Here is a 17135-nt window from a genome sequence, read left to right as displayed (position 1 = left end):
TTGAACGTATCAGAGGGGTAGCCATATTGATCTGGATCTGTAAAAGCTGCAAAGAGTGCTGTGGCACCTTATAGACTAACAGACGTATTGGAGCGTAAGATTATGCTCCAATACATCTGTTAGTCTATAAGGTGCCACAGCACTCTTTGCTGCTATTTTTGAATGGTTTATTCAGATTGTAAAATTCTCATTGTGCTTTAATAATTATTTTGTTATTTCCTAAGCTGTCAAGAAAAATCTAACCTATTCCCCTTTACCGTGTTTCTGTTTATAATAAAATTTCAATCTGTATCAGCAGTTTTATGAAGGTGCCTTGATTGTCACCAATAAATATTATTTGTGAATGAAATACACTATGTCTGACGATCTCAAATAATTCTTGATTTGCAGTCAAATCTATGGAGAACTTCTCTTATCACACACACGTTATTGGATGAATCAACAATTTCTGAGTTTCATTAAAGCAAGCTTTGGGAACACAAATATTTAGGCTTGGCAGAATTCAATATTTTTAAAAATAATTTTGACAGATAAGGCTGATTATTTTTAAACATTTTTTAAGATTTGTATTGACTTAAATTTTCACAGTTTTAGATAATTATTGGGGGGCAGGCAAGTATTTAATGACAGCAGACACAGATTTAAAAATTGAAAGCTTTATAACTCTTAAAACAGATATTTTCAACATATAAAATACACAAATTAAATATTCTTAAATCAATAAATTTTCATTGGTGTGTGTGTGTATATGGTAAAACTGAATTTACCAACATTTATTGATTTAAAAATCTAATCCTTCCAAGCCTACAAATGTAGATACTGTTATTCCAAAATAGCATAAACACAGCAAGGTTAAAATAAAAAGGGTAAATGTGACAATTTCAGTACATTGCTGAATTATGATAATTTACAATCAATGCTCGCTTAAGTTAAATTTGAAAACAAAACTTAAAGATCTCCACAAAACTCAATAGATATAGTTCTAATATGGGCAGTGCTCTCTGCTTTGACAGTATAAAAAATGCACTTTTGGGTTGCCTTTGAGATGAACATATGAATGGTGTGAAAACATAAAATCCTTAATGTGTTTAAAAAAATGCAATTTTAATGGAAGAATATGCAGTTACCTGCACAGTGTAGATCATATCAAAGTTACTTTTTTTTACTTGAAACATGCAATAAAAAGCACCATAGCCTGTAATTAACTTTAATTAACGTTAAAAATTAATTTTTAACTAATCTCAAGAATTTTGAGTCTTGAGACTCATAAGTGTATACACATACAATATTCTATACCAGAGTATTGTTTGGAAACAAGAACTCTGTCAGGAAACAAATACATGAAGAGAATGGGTAGTGTGGCCTTAATTACTTTTTCCTTTTGTTTTTGGGATCTCATTTACTCTTCTATATCAAATGACCATCTTGTTTGTTTGTTCTTCGATGCACTGAAAATAAAAAGGAGTTTGGGTTGTGCTGCATACAAGCACTTGGAGCCATGGGAAATTCCATTTTGTAAAACAGTTTTGTATTGTGTTAAAAATAAATCAGGTGTAGAAATGTTCTGTTTGAAATAGTGTTTGAGACATAACTAAGAGAAAAGCAATTCATTTTTGTAGTTAATGTACACTGTTAGAAAAGTTGATTGGGCAAAATTTATGGTCGATATTATTAAAATAATCCATGTCTGTTAAAATGCATGTGACTTCCTTTGCAAGCTTGCTGTGTTAATGACAAATTAATGCCAACAAAACATTTTCATCTAAAAATGTTCCTTATGTCCTGTTACTTATAATATCGTTTTACTTTAGAAGCATATTTGGTCTAATTCTACCATAGGTTTACATATTCTTTCACTTGATTTTTTTGTTTGTTTGTTTTATTCTGTTAAATTAGTCCGCTGATTTGCATGAAAAATGACTAACCTAATCTCATTCCTTGTATTCTTTTCTTTTCTTTGAAGTCGGGTGATTAAGACAGACATGGAGTTGGAAGTTCTGCGGTATACCAATAAAATATCCAGTGAAGCTCATAAAGAGGTAATAGATCCTTTACTATTACTAATTTTTGCTCTTAGTGTAGCTGTAGTATTCAGAAAATGTTCCCAGAAACCTGAATTGCTTAGTAATGAAATAATGGAAGAGCTGGATAGAAAGAGGAGGATAATAGCCCTCCTATTATAGCCCTATAATACACCTTACATTGTCCTTGAGCTCACTGGCTCACTTCTGATGTGGAGGAAATGAATTTTTTGGGGGCAGGAGGCTGGAGTGTCAGTGGACGGTGACTGTTTGCAATCTATGTAGTTACTATGTTCAGGTATACTCCCATGCACTTGTGGAGGAGGCCAACAGGTTTCTAGCCTGATCCATTGTGAGGTCAGAATTTTGGAGGCTGTACACAGTCTGCATAGTCCAGATTGCTTGTAGCCTGTGACAGTCAGCAGTTGCTCTCTGTGAGAGTTTTTCATTGCCTTTGGTTGAGAATATTGATCAGCTCAGCAGAGGATGAGCCCTTCACTGTTGAGATTGTGAGATTGGGATAGGGCAAATGCCCGCCCATGCTCGGTTGAATGTCAGGAGGAATTTTAGCTCAGACCCACTGTTTCAGTTGAGGTCTTTGGGAGTGAGTCTGTCTCAGTTGCTAACTTCACACAATACTGGGCCAGCAGTAAGACTTTCAGTCAAAGACCATAAGTTGTTGACATTTTTAAACTATTATAGCATGTGAATTTCTTCTCCGAGGAAGAAGTCAATGAGAGACTCCAGTGAAGTCTGCCACTCCATGGTTGCCTGGTCTTAATTCCCCTCTGAGTTCTTAATTTAATTCACTTGCAGCCAGGAGTTTTAGCGTAATGTTCCCCCTCTTGGAGCCTAATTTATTAAGTCCACACAAAATATACAATTCTTTTGGCCCTTACAGTCTGAAACCCTTCTTTTGACCCCATTTCCCTTACTTCTGAATTTCAAACTCCTCCTGTCTGCTGCCCGGTTCCCTCTGATTATCCCTGCTTTGGCCTCATAGCCTCTCTGAAGAGACTTTCTCATAGCTCTTTTCCTAGCCCCACTCCCTGGGCCCAAATGTCTTTTTTGCCCTTGAGACAGGGTCTCCAAAGTGCTCCTTTCTGGAGTGTTCTTGACTCCTGAGAGACTTCCCTAGACCAGGGGTTCTCAACCTTTTTTTTTTTTTTTCCCCTGAGGCATGCCCCCCCGCCCAACCCCCCAACATTCTATAAAAACTCCACAGCCCATGTGTGCCACCAGAACTGGTTTTCTGCATAAAAGCCAGGTTTAGCATTAGGGGGTAGCAAGCAGGGCAATTGCCTGGGGCTCCAGACCACAGGGGACCCTGCAAATCTAAGTTGCTCAGACTTCCACTTCAGCCTCAGGTGGCAGGGTTCAGGGCCCTGGGCTTCAACCCTACACAGCAGGGCTTCAGCTTTCTGCCTTGGGACCCAGTGAGTCTAACACTGTCCCTGCTTGGTGGACCCTCTGAAACCTGCTTGTGGCCCCCTAGGGGGCTCTGAACCCCTTTAAAAACCACTGCCCTAGACCACTAATATCCTGGCTGGCCACAGGAGAGCCTCCTTTCAGCTTTCTCCTTACTCTAGGATCCCTCTTTGAGCTAAGAGCACTTATTTTTAATTCTCAGCAGGTGATTACTTGATTCAAGCACCTGATTATCATCCTTCTTTTAACAATTCTGTCCTTTCTGAGATTTTCATCTCTAGCAGCTGCCTAAAACCTTCATAATAAAGGCAACTGTCAATGAAAGAAAACTGCTAAAATAAAATATCTCAATGAACATCTTTAGTTTCAGATAACAAAATCCAGATGTGGAATCTCTTGCGGGGAGAAGAACCACATGTCAACTTCAGTAACTTTTTTCAGTGACTATAGTATTGTAATTAATTTTTTTTTTAAAGCTGTTCCATATTTTACTTCCCTCTGTGTTTTACAAAAGTGAACCCAAATCCAACAGAGCTTTCAGAATTAAGTTATGACTTGGTAGTATTTTGATTATGCATGTCACTTTATTCAGGTACATTTAAAACTACTGAGCTTATTTTATTGCATGAAATTGAAACTATTCATAACTATTATAATAATAATAGTTTGATTTCTAACTTGATTTTTATATATTTCTAATTATATTTTAATATAGATGAATAGGTAAATGATGTATATAATATATTTTTAAAATACAGGTTCTCTGAAAATCAGTCATAAGTAATATTATCTTAATATACCTACTTACTAAGAATGTCCCATGTTAATATGTATCCCATAGGTAATGAAGGCAGTAAAAGTGGGTATGAAAGAATATGAGATGGAGAGGTAAGAGCTCCTCTTTCTGCATTTTTGGTAAAAACAGAAAAAAGTATTTCTGTTAACAGTAAAAGCAACAGTTGAGGAAAAGCAATAACATTGACTGAAGGGAGATTGAGAGCTCATTGCTGTTTCAAGATTGTGTTTGAAGCATTATTTTTATTATTTACCAGAGGCATTTCATCAGTTTCAGCCATGTCTTTGGTGGTGGTTGATTATCTTTGGATATGATTTAGTGCAGTATAATTCTGTTGTTAGACTTTCTGTAATTTACAGAAACTTTACAAAATAGCCAGTATTATTGCTTGAATGTATCCAATAAAAGTTTTAGGGGTAAACATTGCCATTATGCCTGTTATGCTTACAGGGCTACATATGAGTATTTGAGGTGCTCATAAAATGTTCCGAAGTGCTCAGTTACATTTCAGCTACAATTTGAGGCAGCACTGCTTACCCTATGAGTTTCACTATGCTTGACCTGTGATGGAAGGATGAGGGGCTCACCCTCTTACTCTCACATTAGCTAGTGGGTATTATCATATTTCTTGAGACAAATCATTTGGAGTACTGTGCATGTACCTATGTATTCAGTAATAACATGCACTATGTGGTACATTATTTCTGTCTTTTGACCTTGCCTGAAACCAGAGTGAAACTTGTCATACAGTATACTAGGATTAATGCAACAAATCAAATCTGAAGCTAGAAGGCAACAGTGTTTACCAAACCACTGAAAGAAAAGGTGAATTTGAAATGGGAGCATTTTGGGATGATACCAGATTTAGAGTACTGGACAGCCATTTAAACAAGGGATTGACTTCTGTTAATAGAATAGACTAGGGGCATGTCTAGATATGAAGGTGATAAATTTTCAACTTCATCACAAGTTTCATCCATTAGCTCATCAGCAATGTAATTGTCCTCAAAATTGCTTTATAAAAATGTCCATTGTAGCAATGATATTTACACAGCGCTTTCCATCTTCAAAGTACTTATACATTGTGAGATATTTTTCAGACATCTGTCTTTCTTGACAGTTGTCTGCAGATTCCAGAATGACTTGTATTTTGCTATACTACAGAGGTCAATTGCAGGTCAAAATAAGGAAGATCAAGGGAACCTGATATTTGATATCTTTAAGAATTGGGGCATAAGGCCTCTAATTCTACTGAAGAGTAAACAATATGGGCAAGCATATTATTTAGAAAGTTATTTCTAAATAATACAATATTTTAATAAAATGTAACTGCTTTATCGAATATGCTTTAAACTGTTTTGCTGAGTACAATTACATATCCTGCAAAACCTAATGGGGAACAGCTCATAATGTGTGTGCCTCAGCCTCTCAAATTCTGTTGACCCATTCCCAACTGTAAACACCTACAGTAAAATTCTGCCTCCACTGAAGTCAGTGGCAGATCTATCAATGCCTCAGTAGTGCCAGATTTCACCCCTAGCGCCTTTGAACATTATGATTCTGGTAATCCAGTATTAAAACTGCATGAGGGATTCAAATACACGCTCTATATTGCAGGGCAGAGCTTCTCATTTCTCACTTTTCTCTGTAGCTAGCTTCTCCCATACATTGCCATTTTCAACAGATTACCTGCTGCTGATGATAAAAAGGCACCTGCCTATTAAACCCTTTTAAAATTGCCTTCTGTTCTTCCATTTTGATACATAAGACTTTTTGAAAGAGGTTGAGGTCATTCTATGATGAAAGAGGTCTCAGTGGGCTACCTGTATGATGTCGGCCTTTGTTATCACACTGGATGTTTCTACAACTACAGTTAGAACTTGAGCTTCCACTATTATGCAGAATATCTTGCATGCTTCAGCTTTCATCAGCTGATCACTATTCCAAAAGAAGGTGAATAATTTTAAAAATTTCTGAACCCTTTTGGGTAAGAGGCATGTCAATAAAGTATAAGGAAATACAATTTTAGAAAGAGCCCATGAGATTACTCAGACTGCATGAAATACACCAGTTAATATAGTCTGATATATGAAATGTCAAAAAATTTAAAAAATGTGTATAGAAAGATATCAAGAACATACACAGTGGCCTTTAAGCTGTTAATTCTGTTATTCAGCAACAAGCAGCTTGCACCCTGCAACTTAATCTATCAAAAATATATACCATAGATAGTAGCATAGATTTATTGCTATGTAAATTATCAGAATTATCATCAAAGCAGATCAAACTTTCTTTAAGAGAATAAAGAAGTTTAAGTCTGCTTGAAGAAGTTATTTTTTCACTCTCCCACACCCTCATCCCAGGAATTTAGTTGTCACTCTGATGGCTTTCTGAACTATTTTTGCCAAATTCCACCTTTGTGTACACGTGCACAAATCTGATCAATGGCTGTAGGTTTTGTGCAAAGATGTTTGAAAACACTCTGACCCGTACATATATATGTCTTGGAAAACTGCTTTATAAAACACTTTTTTATATTGCTTTACTGTGTGTGTACCTGTGTGAACACACATGATCTACACCTGCCTTCTGGCAGGAGGAGTGTGGTAGCCGTGCCAGCTCTTTTCCCCTCCTTTCAGGTCCTGAGGGGTTGTCTTTCCCTTGGTATTTTGATCAAATATCCCTCCCACTGAGATGTGGGGGATAGCAGAAAGTTTTATAATAGTCTAGAAAACTTCTTATATAATAAGCAATATAAAGAGAGTATATTTCCATTTCTGTGATTTTTGGATCATTCTCTGAGAATTAATTGGAAGGAAGTATAGTAAATCGTGGTAAACTCTCTAGATAATCATCCTTTTTTATTATTAGGGTGGAAAGCTAACTTCGGAAATATGCTGAAAATATTCTGTATGATAAAGGCTTAGTGAATGATGTTAAGCCAGTAACACGTTAGTACAGAGGTATATCAAAATATCAGCATATTTAACTTCAGGCATAGTCAACCCCCTTTTTTTAACTTGTTGTTCTTTAAGTTTAATAACTGATCAGTTAACTTTAGAGAGACAGTCATGCCAATTATCTACAAATAGTGATTCAAAGCATGCTCAGTTGAACATAAAACTGTTTCTGTAGATCATGCTTTGGATTTGCTCTGGCATTGTTAATTAATAATTGTGATTATCTAGTATTTTAATTGAAATAGCTCTTTATGATCTAGTTGTAGTACAGCCAATACATTATGTTGAACTACAACAAAAGGTATCAGAGGTCTGTTTAGCATGGGAGGAAACGTGAGGAAGTAATAAAAGCCCAGCAGTTCAGTCAAGCTGTTCTACATTAATGTACTGTATCTATAAAACTATTTCAGCTGAAAGTGCTAATTAGGAAGCTATGATTATCTATTTTATCATCTTTTGAAATTATGCCAGTATCTGACCTTTCCTGTGCACCCATCCATGTTCACTAGCCTCCAGGTTACTGCTTTTCATCTGTTGTTTTTGTTTGGTTCATAATTTAACTTTGTAAATATTAAACTTTGTCCCTCTTATAGTTTCTATTTCTTATGGGAAGAGGACAATTTGATATTTCTTTTTACTTTATATTCTGTCAGTTTGATTTGATCATAAAACAGTACAAAAATGCGTTGCTGTAATAGAGGAAGCGTGTAGAGAAGAACCAGCCTACTTTATCATAAGTGCAATCCTATTGGCTGTTTTGTGTATTGATTTTTTTCCCCTTTTCCTTTCCGCATGTTGTCCATTTTGCTTGTAAGCTCCTCAGACCAAGGACTTATCGGGTCTATATCTGTAAAGTCCCTAGCAAACACCCTTCTGTGCAATTAAATTATAGTGTGCTCAGTGTTGCTTCTGATAACAGGAGAGAGTTAAAGACATAAACTGAAGGTAGGACTTGGATAGTTGGATGCCAATTTATGTAGCCACCTCTGAATCCTTTGTAGCTGTGGAGACCAGGAGGATTGCAAAGCTGTTGTGCAGACAGCTTTAGCTAGATTGTACTCTAGGGTCCTAATCCTGTCCTGAAGTTTGTGTGGGCACAGTTGCCAATGAAATACGGGGAGACAAATTGTGAGGAATGAAAGAAATTTGATTGATCCTACCATTTTGATCTACCACTGTTAATTCAATTCTTAGTGGCACAAGAGCTGAGTGCTGTCGTATGCTTTGTATGAGGTCATTCACGTTTTAGCAGGGAACTGCCATCACCATGAGTCTTCTGTGGAAGTTATTGGATGTGGATATATTCAAGGATGAGTAGACCCTGAATTGTATTCCACATTCCCTTCCAGAATCAGCATAATAAAAAAAGGCTGCCAAACCTTTCAAGAGACAGCTTTGTCCAGTGGATAGAGCACTGGACTCATACTCTGGAAACTTCAGTTCTATCAGCCTCTCCCCCTTCTCCCTTAGAAATTTTTCCCATGGTACACACCATCAGTCACTGTGGAGCCATCCCTGTTGTGGTTGCTGTTCCTGGTGTTGCGCCTGCAGATTCTCCACCACACTCATCATCTGCTTGTTCAGGTGCAGTCTCACTCCCTGTCCCTGAGAGAGGACACAGGCTGAAAGTGGGGCAAGGCTGGGCAGAGCCCTGGTGTAGGAGCTGGCCGCAAGACAGCTGATAGGAGGAGCAGCGCTGGTCACCCCACTGCCTGGTGCTTTGGCCTTTTGGCCCCTCTGTCATGACGGGGGGTCGGCAGAGCCAAACCTGATGGGGGGGTCAGAGCTGCTCCTCATCACCTCTATGAATGATGTGTAGCATGCATAACGTGTGATATGGCTGCCGGTGCCAGTGGATTCTACCACCAATTCTGCTACTGATCTGGTGTGTAAACTTGGATGAGTCACTTCATCCATCTGTCTCTCTCTCTTCCTCTATTTTCCCTCCTGCAAATTTTGTCTGCCTTGTCTACTTAGACTTTGAACTCTTTTGAGGTCAGGGCCTGTCTCTAAATCAGTAGTTCTCAAATTTTTTTTTTTCTGCAGATCATTTGAAAATTGCTTAGGGTCTTGGTGGACTACTTAATAATCTTTCCAAACGTTGTTTGTACCCTTAGCTAACCATTGTAAAGCACTTTGGATAAAAGCGCTATATAAAAAAACCTTAATAATAATAAACATTTTTTGGTTCTACAAATAAAAGCACACAACTCATATTTTAATATCAGTAGTCTTAGCTTTCTAATACGATGGATGTGCCCTCTCTCCCCCACCACGGCAGCCCCCTAGCTGGGGCTGGGAAGCAGGGGGGTCTCCCCCTACTGCAGCAGCCACCACGCTGGGCTGGGAATGGGGGGGTTTCTCCCTCTCTCCCCCACTACAGCAGCCACAAAGCTGAGGCTGGGAAGGAGGGCCGTCTCTCCCTGGCAGCTGCAGCCCTGGAGCTGGGGAAGGTCACCTCTTTCTCTGGCCCCTGGAGACCTGCGAGTCCCAAATTCCCCCCCAGCCCCTCTTTTCACCCCACTGCCCCCTCCCACTTACCTCCTATTCCCCCCAAGGCCACCACCTAACCGTACATATGTCTCTTCTCCAGGGTCCAGGCACCTAATTAGTGGAGCCAGGCCTGTGCAGCTCCACTAATTAGGTGGGTGGCCCTTCATTCTCTCGTGTGCGACCTCCCAGGGAACTATCCGCGGACCACCTGAATGGAGTTCATGGACCACTGGTGGTCCACGGACCATAGTTTGAGAACCTCTGCTCTAAATGCTTGTACAGTGCCTAGCACAATGGGGCTCCGGTCTCATTTGGAGCCTCTAAGTGCTACTATAATAAAAATAATAAGAAATAAGCTTAAAAGTAAAGATAATTAAAACCCACTGTCTCATGGCAGTGACATTAAGAATAAAATACTGAGAAGACTACTAGAGAGATTTTTCTTTCCTGACTTGCAGTATTTACAGTATATTTCTACTCCCTACTCCACTTCACAGCTTGACAAACGGATTTGAGTTCTTTATCCTATATTCTTTTCAGTGTTGTCCCTGATTTCTAAGTCAGAGTTTAGACTATGAGATGAGTTGCTGTCATACCTGTCAATATTAAATTTCCCCTATCTGTGAAGATCTGCAAGCACTTTCACAGATTACAGCTCTCATCTTTTATTTATCTCTCTCTTCTGCTTCGCTGGAACAAACCGAAATGCTATTTCTCTAGAAAAGGAGAAATTTTAATTTCCTTTGGGTATTTCCCTTTTGCCAAGCAGGGATTCTGGATTTTCTACTTTCCATCTTTTAGTTGCTTTTCTTCTTTGAATGTTTCGGGGAAATCGTATTGCTCACTACAGCAATTGATTGATAAAATTTTTATATTTAATTTTTCATGCTAAACCCAATTTACAAATTTTGAATTTCATTTCGGGTAGTCTTGTAATTCCTCAACATGTTTTATATACATGCTTAATAAATAAAAATGACCTCATTCCATTCACTTACAACAGATGTAGCACAAAAAAACCCAAAATTTCTAGAAGATTGAGGAACAGGTAAATTCCGCTGACTGTAGCTTCTGATACAGGAATAGATGTTACATTGTTCCATGACTGTCAATGGTACTATGTATCTTACAGTTAGGAGGAGTTAGTACTGTGGAAGTGGCATGGAGGCATTTTGCTCCCTAAAACTGTTGAAAACTGTAGGTGTCCTGTTGTGGGTAATTTTTAAAAATTGTGTGTGTAGCCTCTCACTTCCACCCCCTGTTTTTTCTCTTGTGGGATGTATAAAGAAAGCCTGAAAAATGTGTTTGGAGGGGAGTAAAAGTTGTTCTTTAATTTTTTTTTCTTGTTTTATCTTGTGTCCATAATGATACAGAATTCTGTCATATACCATGTGAGATGGTTTAATACATATCTGCATGCATCTGGGCCAATCTGCAAACTCCATTTTGTTTTGTGAATGCCATTTTAATTATAAAACTAGACTGTCCATACATTTATGCCTTTTACCCTTCAACTTGTGCTGAAACATCAAGTGAGGTATCAGGAAAAATTCTTGCACCTACTGCAAGACTAACAATATAAATCAACCCAGAGTTGTTAACCTGAAGGATTCGCTATTCAAATGTCAGTACCAGATGACACCCAGAAGATCCAGCTCCGCCAGATTGGCTTGTAACCAAGACACAGCATCACCTGATGAGGAGTTTGAAGCAAATGAGGGAACTGCAACTTTAAGAGTGAAGTGTGTGTGTGTGTTTGTTTAGAAATTACTTTGTAGAATCTCTGTGGTGCTTGCTTTCACTGCTTTAGTCCTAAAGAGATAAACAGTAAAGGAGAGGATACACAGCTTCAGTGGAACTCTGGGAGCATGTTTTAACTATTGGAGAGGTTTATAAGAACAAGCACTAGTTTCAGGACCTAGGCAATTGGACTTCAGGCTCTTCACAGCTCAGAGGTGTCAGATACAGGATCTGCATCTAGAGTGTGCCTAGAGGCCTAGAGCAACAGAGAGACAGACAGCTTGTGGGATCCTGCAGTAACTGTCCACCATGGGGAGCTCTTCTAGAGTTTTAACACCATGGATTTAATTTTTCACTGTTAGATTAGATTATAAACTCTTTGGGGCAGGGACCATCTTTTGTTTGTACAGCACCTAGCACAATGGAGTCTTTGTTCATGACTGTGTTCCTATGTATAACTGTAATAGAAAGATTTACTACAAATTGAACTTAATACTGAGTATTGTGCAACTTTTTTTGTAGAAGGTTGTGATATAGACATTCTTGGTTTGATGCTGGGAACCGCAGCCAATGAGAGTGTGGAGGCACCACTCCAGGCAGGGCGAAGGCGGTGTGCAGAGCCGCCTGCCACACCTCTGCCTAAGAGCATCAGGGACAGGTCACTACTTGCGGGGAGCCGCCCGAGGTGAGCAACCCCTGGATCCAGCACCCTGAAACCGCTCCCAGGCCTCAACCCTCCATCAGCCCCACACTAACCGGACTATAGACTGGAATTTAATGAAGATCAGAAATGCCAGTTTATAGAGCTTTTTGGTTGGTGAAGTGCCGGATAAAACAGCTTTTACTGTAATTAAAAAGGTTTTCCTAATATCTAATGTGTTAGATCCAAGTTTAAAGTCATGTCATTGTACTGTCTGACACTCTTCTATTATAACTTTTTGGCACTTACAGTATTTCATTATTATTTTTCTGTTGCTTACCCTTCTAGAGGCCAAAAGGTACAGAGCCTTGATTTTTATCTAGGTTTTCAGTCTGATTGAAAATGGCCATCGATATAAACCTGTAGCTCTTTCTTTGAATACATGTAAACTCAAACTTGTCTACAGTAGTAGAAGAAGCAGCAGCTTTCTTTTCACATTAGAGATGTCCTCAATTTTTATTGAATCTAGCATCAGGATGACGTATTGAGCTAATTAGCATTACTAATGACAAGCTAAGATTGCAGATATATGAAATGGAACTCATTGTAAAAGACAGCAGGCTGAGCTAATTATTGATTTGCTGTGAGTTTTCTTCATGCCTGCTCAGAGAAGTCAAAAATAAAGATGCTACCGTATGTGAGGCTTTATTGGCATTATGAACTTAAGTTTTAAAATGTACTTTAATTGCTGTGCAACTGGAGAGATCAACATTTTGTATTTGTTCCTCTTCTTTCTGTGACCAGAGCTGGTACATAATTGTGCTCTGTCAATGGAAGTCCTGACAACTTCAGAGTGGAGTGTGTAGAATATTAAGATTGTAATTAATAACAATTTGTCACACGCTGACCTTCATAATATCAAACATTCTAGAAAAGTGCAAAGAAAATGAGGTTCTGCTCCCCACTTGCCCCCATGCACACAATAAATTTTGTTACTCTGACATGGAAAAAAAACCACATGAAATGTGATGGTCTATGGAATCAAAGCCATTATGCCACAATAGTATTTCTCAATTAATCACAGTGCTGATGATGTCTGTAAGACATGTACAGGAAATCTTATTTCTTCAGCCCCTCTCCCCAGAATAATTTTGACTATTTTTACTACAGTGAGAGTTAAATTGTTTGTTCACATATTGTGAGCACCTACTCAGTGTAATGGTCTTTATTACCCACAGGGGAATAGTTTCATATCTCCTATATGAAAGAACACTAAGCTCTTTCTTAAGAATAGTTAAAGTATTCAAAAAGAGCATCAAGGGGTAAATTAAACTCTCATTTGGAAGTCTAAACTACTAGTACTAACTCAGAAGTACAGTAAGGGCTTTCTTGTAGTGTATTGTGTACAACACTCAGAACCTCAAATATTCAACTTGAAACTGAAATAAAGATTCTGAACCATAGCTATTTCTCTGTACAGCCAGTGGTGATTATGTTGACATTTTGGGTCACTGAATAGCACTCGTTTCTACTATGTATTGTGGGGGTGACTGTGTATTTGCTAGGAAGTATAACTAAAGATGAAAGTTTAAGTAATTTAATTATTTCTTAGAGGCAAATACGCCCTCCCATGGTTTGAAACTTGCATAGAAAAAATGAAAATACATCTGGAATATCAAAATTGGCTAAATTAAAAACCATTTGTTTTTACCCTATTTATTCTTCTGAATAATGAAATTTCCCTATGGTTCTCTGGAACATCTGTTAGATAATTACACTGCAGAAGTGGTACTTTAGCTCAGCTTCTAGAGCTAGGGCAAACGTGATTCTGCTGCAAGCTTAAGTCCCTGTGTTATAGAAAATCTCATTCGAGGCTCTGTTGCAGTCAAGTGCATAAAACTATGACCCATGGATTGGTCCCTGTGGGAGCAATTATTCTTTACATTGAGTTTTTTTCAGCACTGAATATTATAAATGTCAGGAAAAAGTTTAACCCCGGTAATTCTAAAAGAATGTTTCCATATCTGCTGGTAAGAAGATCAGTGTTTAGTCTTTGCATCTACAAGATATTTCTGATTTTAAGCTTGTTTTTTAAATCTGTCTTTTATCAACAATTCAAAAGTAAAATTTTTAATCTATATTTTATATCTTGCTTTGAAAACAAAATAGAAGGCTGGATCTGACAGCGAATACATCATAAACATCTGGGAAACCCAAGTTGGAAGCGCTCACTCATTTGGTGCATTGTGTATTAAGAAATAAATTTCCTTGTCTTCCAGTGACAGATGGGGAGAAAGTGGAGTGAGCACAGTGTTGCCTAGGAACACACACTAGCATTTGATACCCAGTAGGAATGAGTGAACTGTATTGGATTTAAAAAAAAAAAAAACTACATCTACAACTATCAGTCTAGAAGAAGGGAAGTGGGTTGTGTGGGGATTCCATTGGCCTGATACCCACCTCTAACAAGCCTACATCCTTTTTAGGAAGAGATTGAGGGGGAACTACTTCATTTATCTAGATTTTTAGGATGAATCTATCATAAGAATGCCCATACTGGGTTAGACCAATCTAGCCGAGTATCCTGTCTTCCAACAGTGACTGGTTCCAGATGCTTCAGAGGTAACTAAGAGAACAGTGATCCATCTCCTATCATCCCATCTCAGTTTATGGCAGCCAAAGATTTAGGGACACTCTGAGCATGGGGGTTGCATCCCTGACTATGTTGGTTAATAACCATTGTTGGACCTATCCTCCATCAACTTATTGGATTCTTTTTTAAACCCCATTATGCTTCTGGACTTCACAACATGCCCTTGCAATGAGTTCCATAGGTTGACTGTGTGATGTGTGAAGTACTTCCTTATGTTTGTTTTAAACCTTCTGCTTATTAATTTCATTGGGTGACCCCTGCTTCTTGTATTATGTGAAGGGATAAATAACACTTCTTTATTCACTTTCTCCACACCATTTATGGATTTTATAGGCCTCTGTCATGTTTCCCTCACCCTTAGTTGACTCTTTTCTAAGGTGAACAGTCCCAATCTTTTTAATCTATCCTCATATGGAAGCTGTTCAGTACCCCTAATCAGTTTTGTTGCCCTTCTCTGAGCTTTTTGCAATTCTAATATCTTTTTTGAGATGGGCTGACCGGAACTGCACAGAGTATTGAAGGTGTGGGTGCACCATGGATTTATATAGTGGCTGTCACACTGTCTGGAGTGGCTCTTGACTGTAAGTGCCTTCTTCAGGGCAGATTGTCTGAAAACAGGGCAGACACTCCAAACTGATGGTGTGTTCTATAATTAATTAGATTTCACTAAACCATTGACGAATGTGAACTCCTGGATTGCTATACCAGTCTTGCCATGGAGTCACAGACAGTCCCTTTAGACTCTCCAGACTATCTTGCCACCCAGACAAACTGGACTTTGTGATAAAACGTCACTTAAACCAAAAATCACATCACAGCAGATTGCTCCCAGTTCTAAGGGACCAGTCATTTATCCCAGATCAATTGGTACTCTAGATCAGTGTTTCTCAAACTTTTTGTGCTGTCTATCCCATTTGGACTTTAAAAAAAAAAATTGTGACCCCCTACCTTCCGCCCCACTCAGGGCAGGAGGCTTCAACCCCCTGTCGGTCACAGCACTTCCAGCTGGGGCTTTCTGCCCTGGCAATCCCATCAAAAAGTTGTGCCCTACTTTGGGGGGTCACGACCCACAGTTTGAGAACCGCTGTTCTTGATCTTCACCAAAGACAACTCTGGTAGCTAATAAGCCTGTAGTTACTGGCTGTAACTGTAGAATACTATAGAATTGGCTAAGAAAAGGAAATGAGTTATTGAGAAGTTAAAGCAGGTAAAATATATGAACTGGCGAGTCACAGTTTGTAATTTCAGATGTGACAGTGATGTAATAAACTGCCAGTTTCCCAAAAGTATTTTCAGGGTACCCAGATTGTCTCTGGGAATATTCACTTTGCATCTGGTACACTTCACTGTAAGTGTCCAAACAGTTCAGAGATCCAGAATCTTTCCTTGAAGCCATACTTATAGCTTCTTCTCACAAAAAACAAGCTGACAATGTCACTATCCAGGTGGGCTTTTCCTTTGACAGAGAGTGAGGAATGCATTTTGAGTCTTTTTACTTCCGATCATCACACACAATTTGAAATTGCACTTTTCTGTTAAAGTTCTTCATTTGCATTCTTTCAAATTTGATGGGTTATTTAATTACAGGGATATACATGGTGTAAATTTTTGCTGCTACTCCATTATAACGGGATATAGATAAGTGAAAACAATGCAAGTAACAGCCCATTAGCTTTCATGAAGTTTAAACACCAAATACATTCTTTTATGTTATCAATTTGATCTATACTAATACACCAGTGAATTGGTCTGAGGGCTCTGACACCTGATCTGCTAGCGTCACAGTGGCATGATGATATTTTCTGTTGTATTTTCTATCCCTTTCCTAATAGTTTCCAACATTCTGTTTTCTTTTTTGACTTCCACTGCACATTGAGCAGAAGTTTTCAGAGACTTATCCAAGATCTCTTTCTTGAGCAGTAACAGCTTACTTAGACCCCATCATTTTGTATCTATAGTTGGGATTATGTTTTCCAGTGTGCATTACTTTGCGTTTCTCAGCATTGAATTTCATCTGCCATTTTGTTTTTCACTCACCCAGTTTTGAGATCCCTTTTGTAATTCTTCACAGTCAGCTTTGGACTTAACTTTTCTTCAGTCCTTAGCCAAATGGTTGGCCATAGCGTTCATTCACCATTTGGTTTGTTCCTGTGTGGCCACAAGAGCTTGATGGGCCAAGAGTCTAATATTGGAACAGACTTGATGCACTCATGTATTAGGGTGTCAGCCTCTGGGCCGCCTCCACCCTTTGGTTGGTGGAATTTTTTTCCTGTATGTTGCAAGCCATCCAGAGAACGGAGTTCACTGGAATATGTTGTGGCATTCATGTGATGTGTCTGAAAAGCATCAGATGTCATCTGTGGACAATGGCCCCAGTTGTCTGTAGCCCGGAGCAACCATAAAC

At 38.6% G+C, this 17135-nt stretch overlaps 1 protein-coding gene across 2 annotated transcripts in view; it reads left to right on the top strand.

Moving 5' to 3' along the window:
• The window catches only part of PEPD (peptidase D), a 220915-nt gene that overhangs the window by 67888 nt on the left and 135892 nt on the right, over positions 1–17135 (top strand). For both annotated transcript variants that reach the window (XM_038368850.2, XM_043494753.1), the window contains 2 exons: positions 1964–2039; positions 4291–4337. In XM_038368850.2, the coding sequence (XP_038224778.1) occupies positions 1964–2039; positions 4291–4337 (123 nt within the window). The remainder of the gene's footprint in view (positions 1–1963; positions 2040–4290; positions 4338–17135) is intronic.

The sequence above is a fragment of the Dermochelys coriacea genome, chromosome 12 (assembly GCF_009764565.3).
Source record: "Dermochelys coriacea isolate rDerCor1 chromosome 12, rDerCor1.pri.v4, whole genome shotgun sequence".
NCBI lineage: Eukaryota > Metazoa > Chordata > Testudines > Dermochelyidae > Dermochelys > Dermochelys coriacea.
The sequence above is the reverse complement of the archived record's forward strand: the minus strand, read 5'-3'. Positions and strand labels throughout refer to the sequence as shown.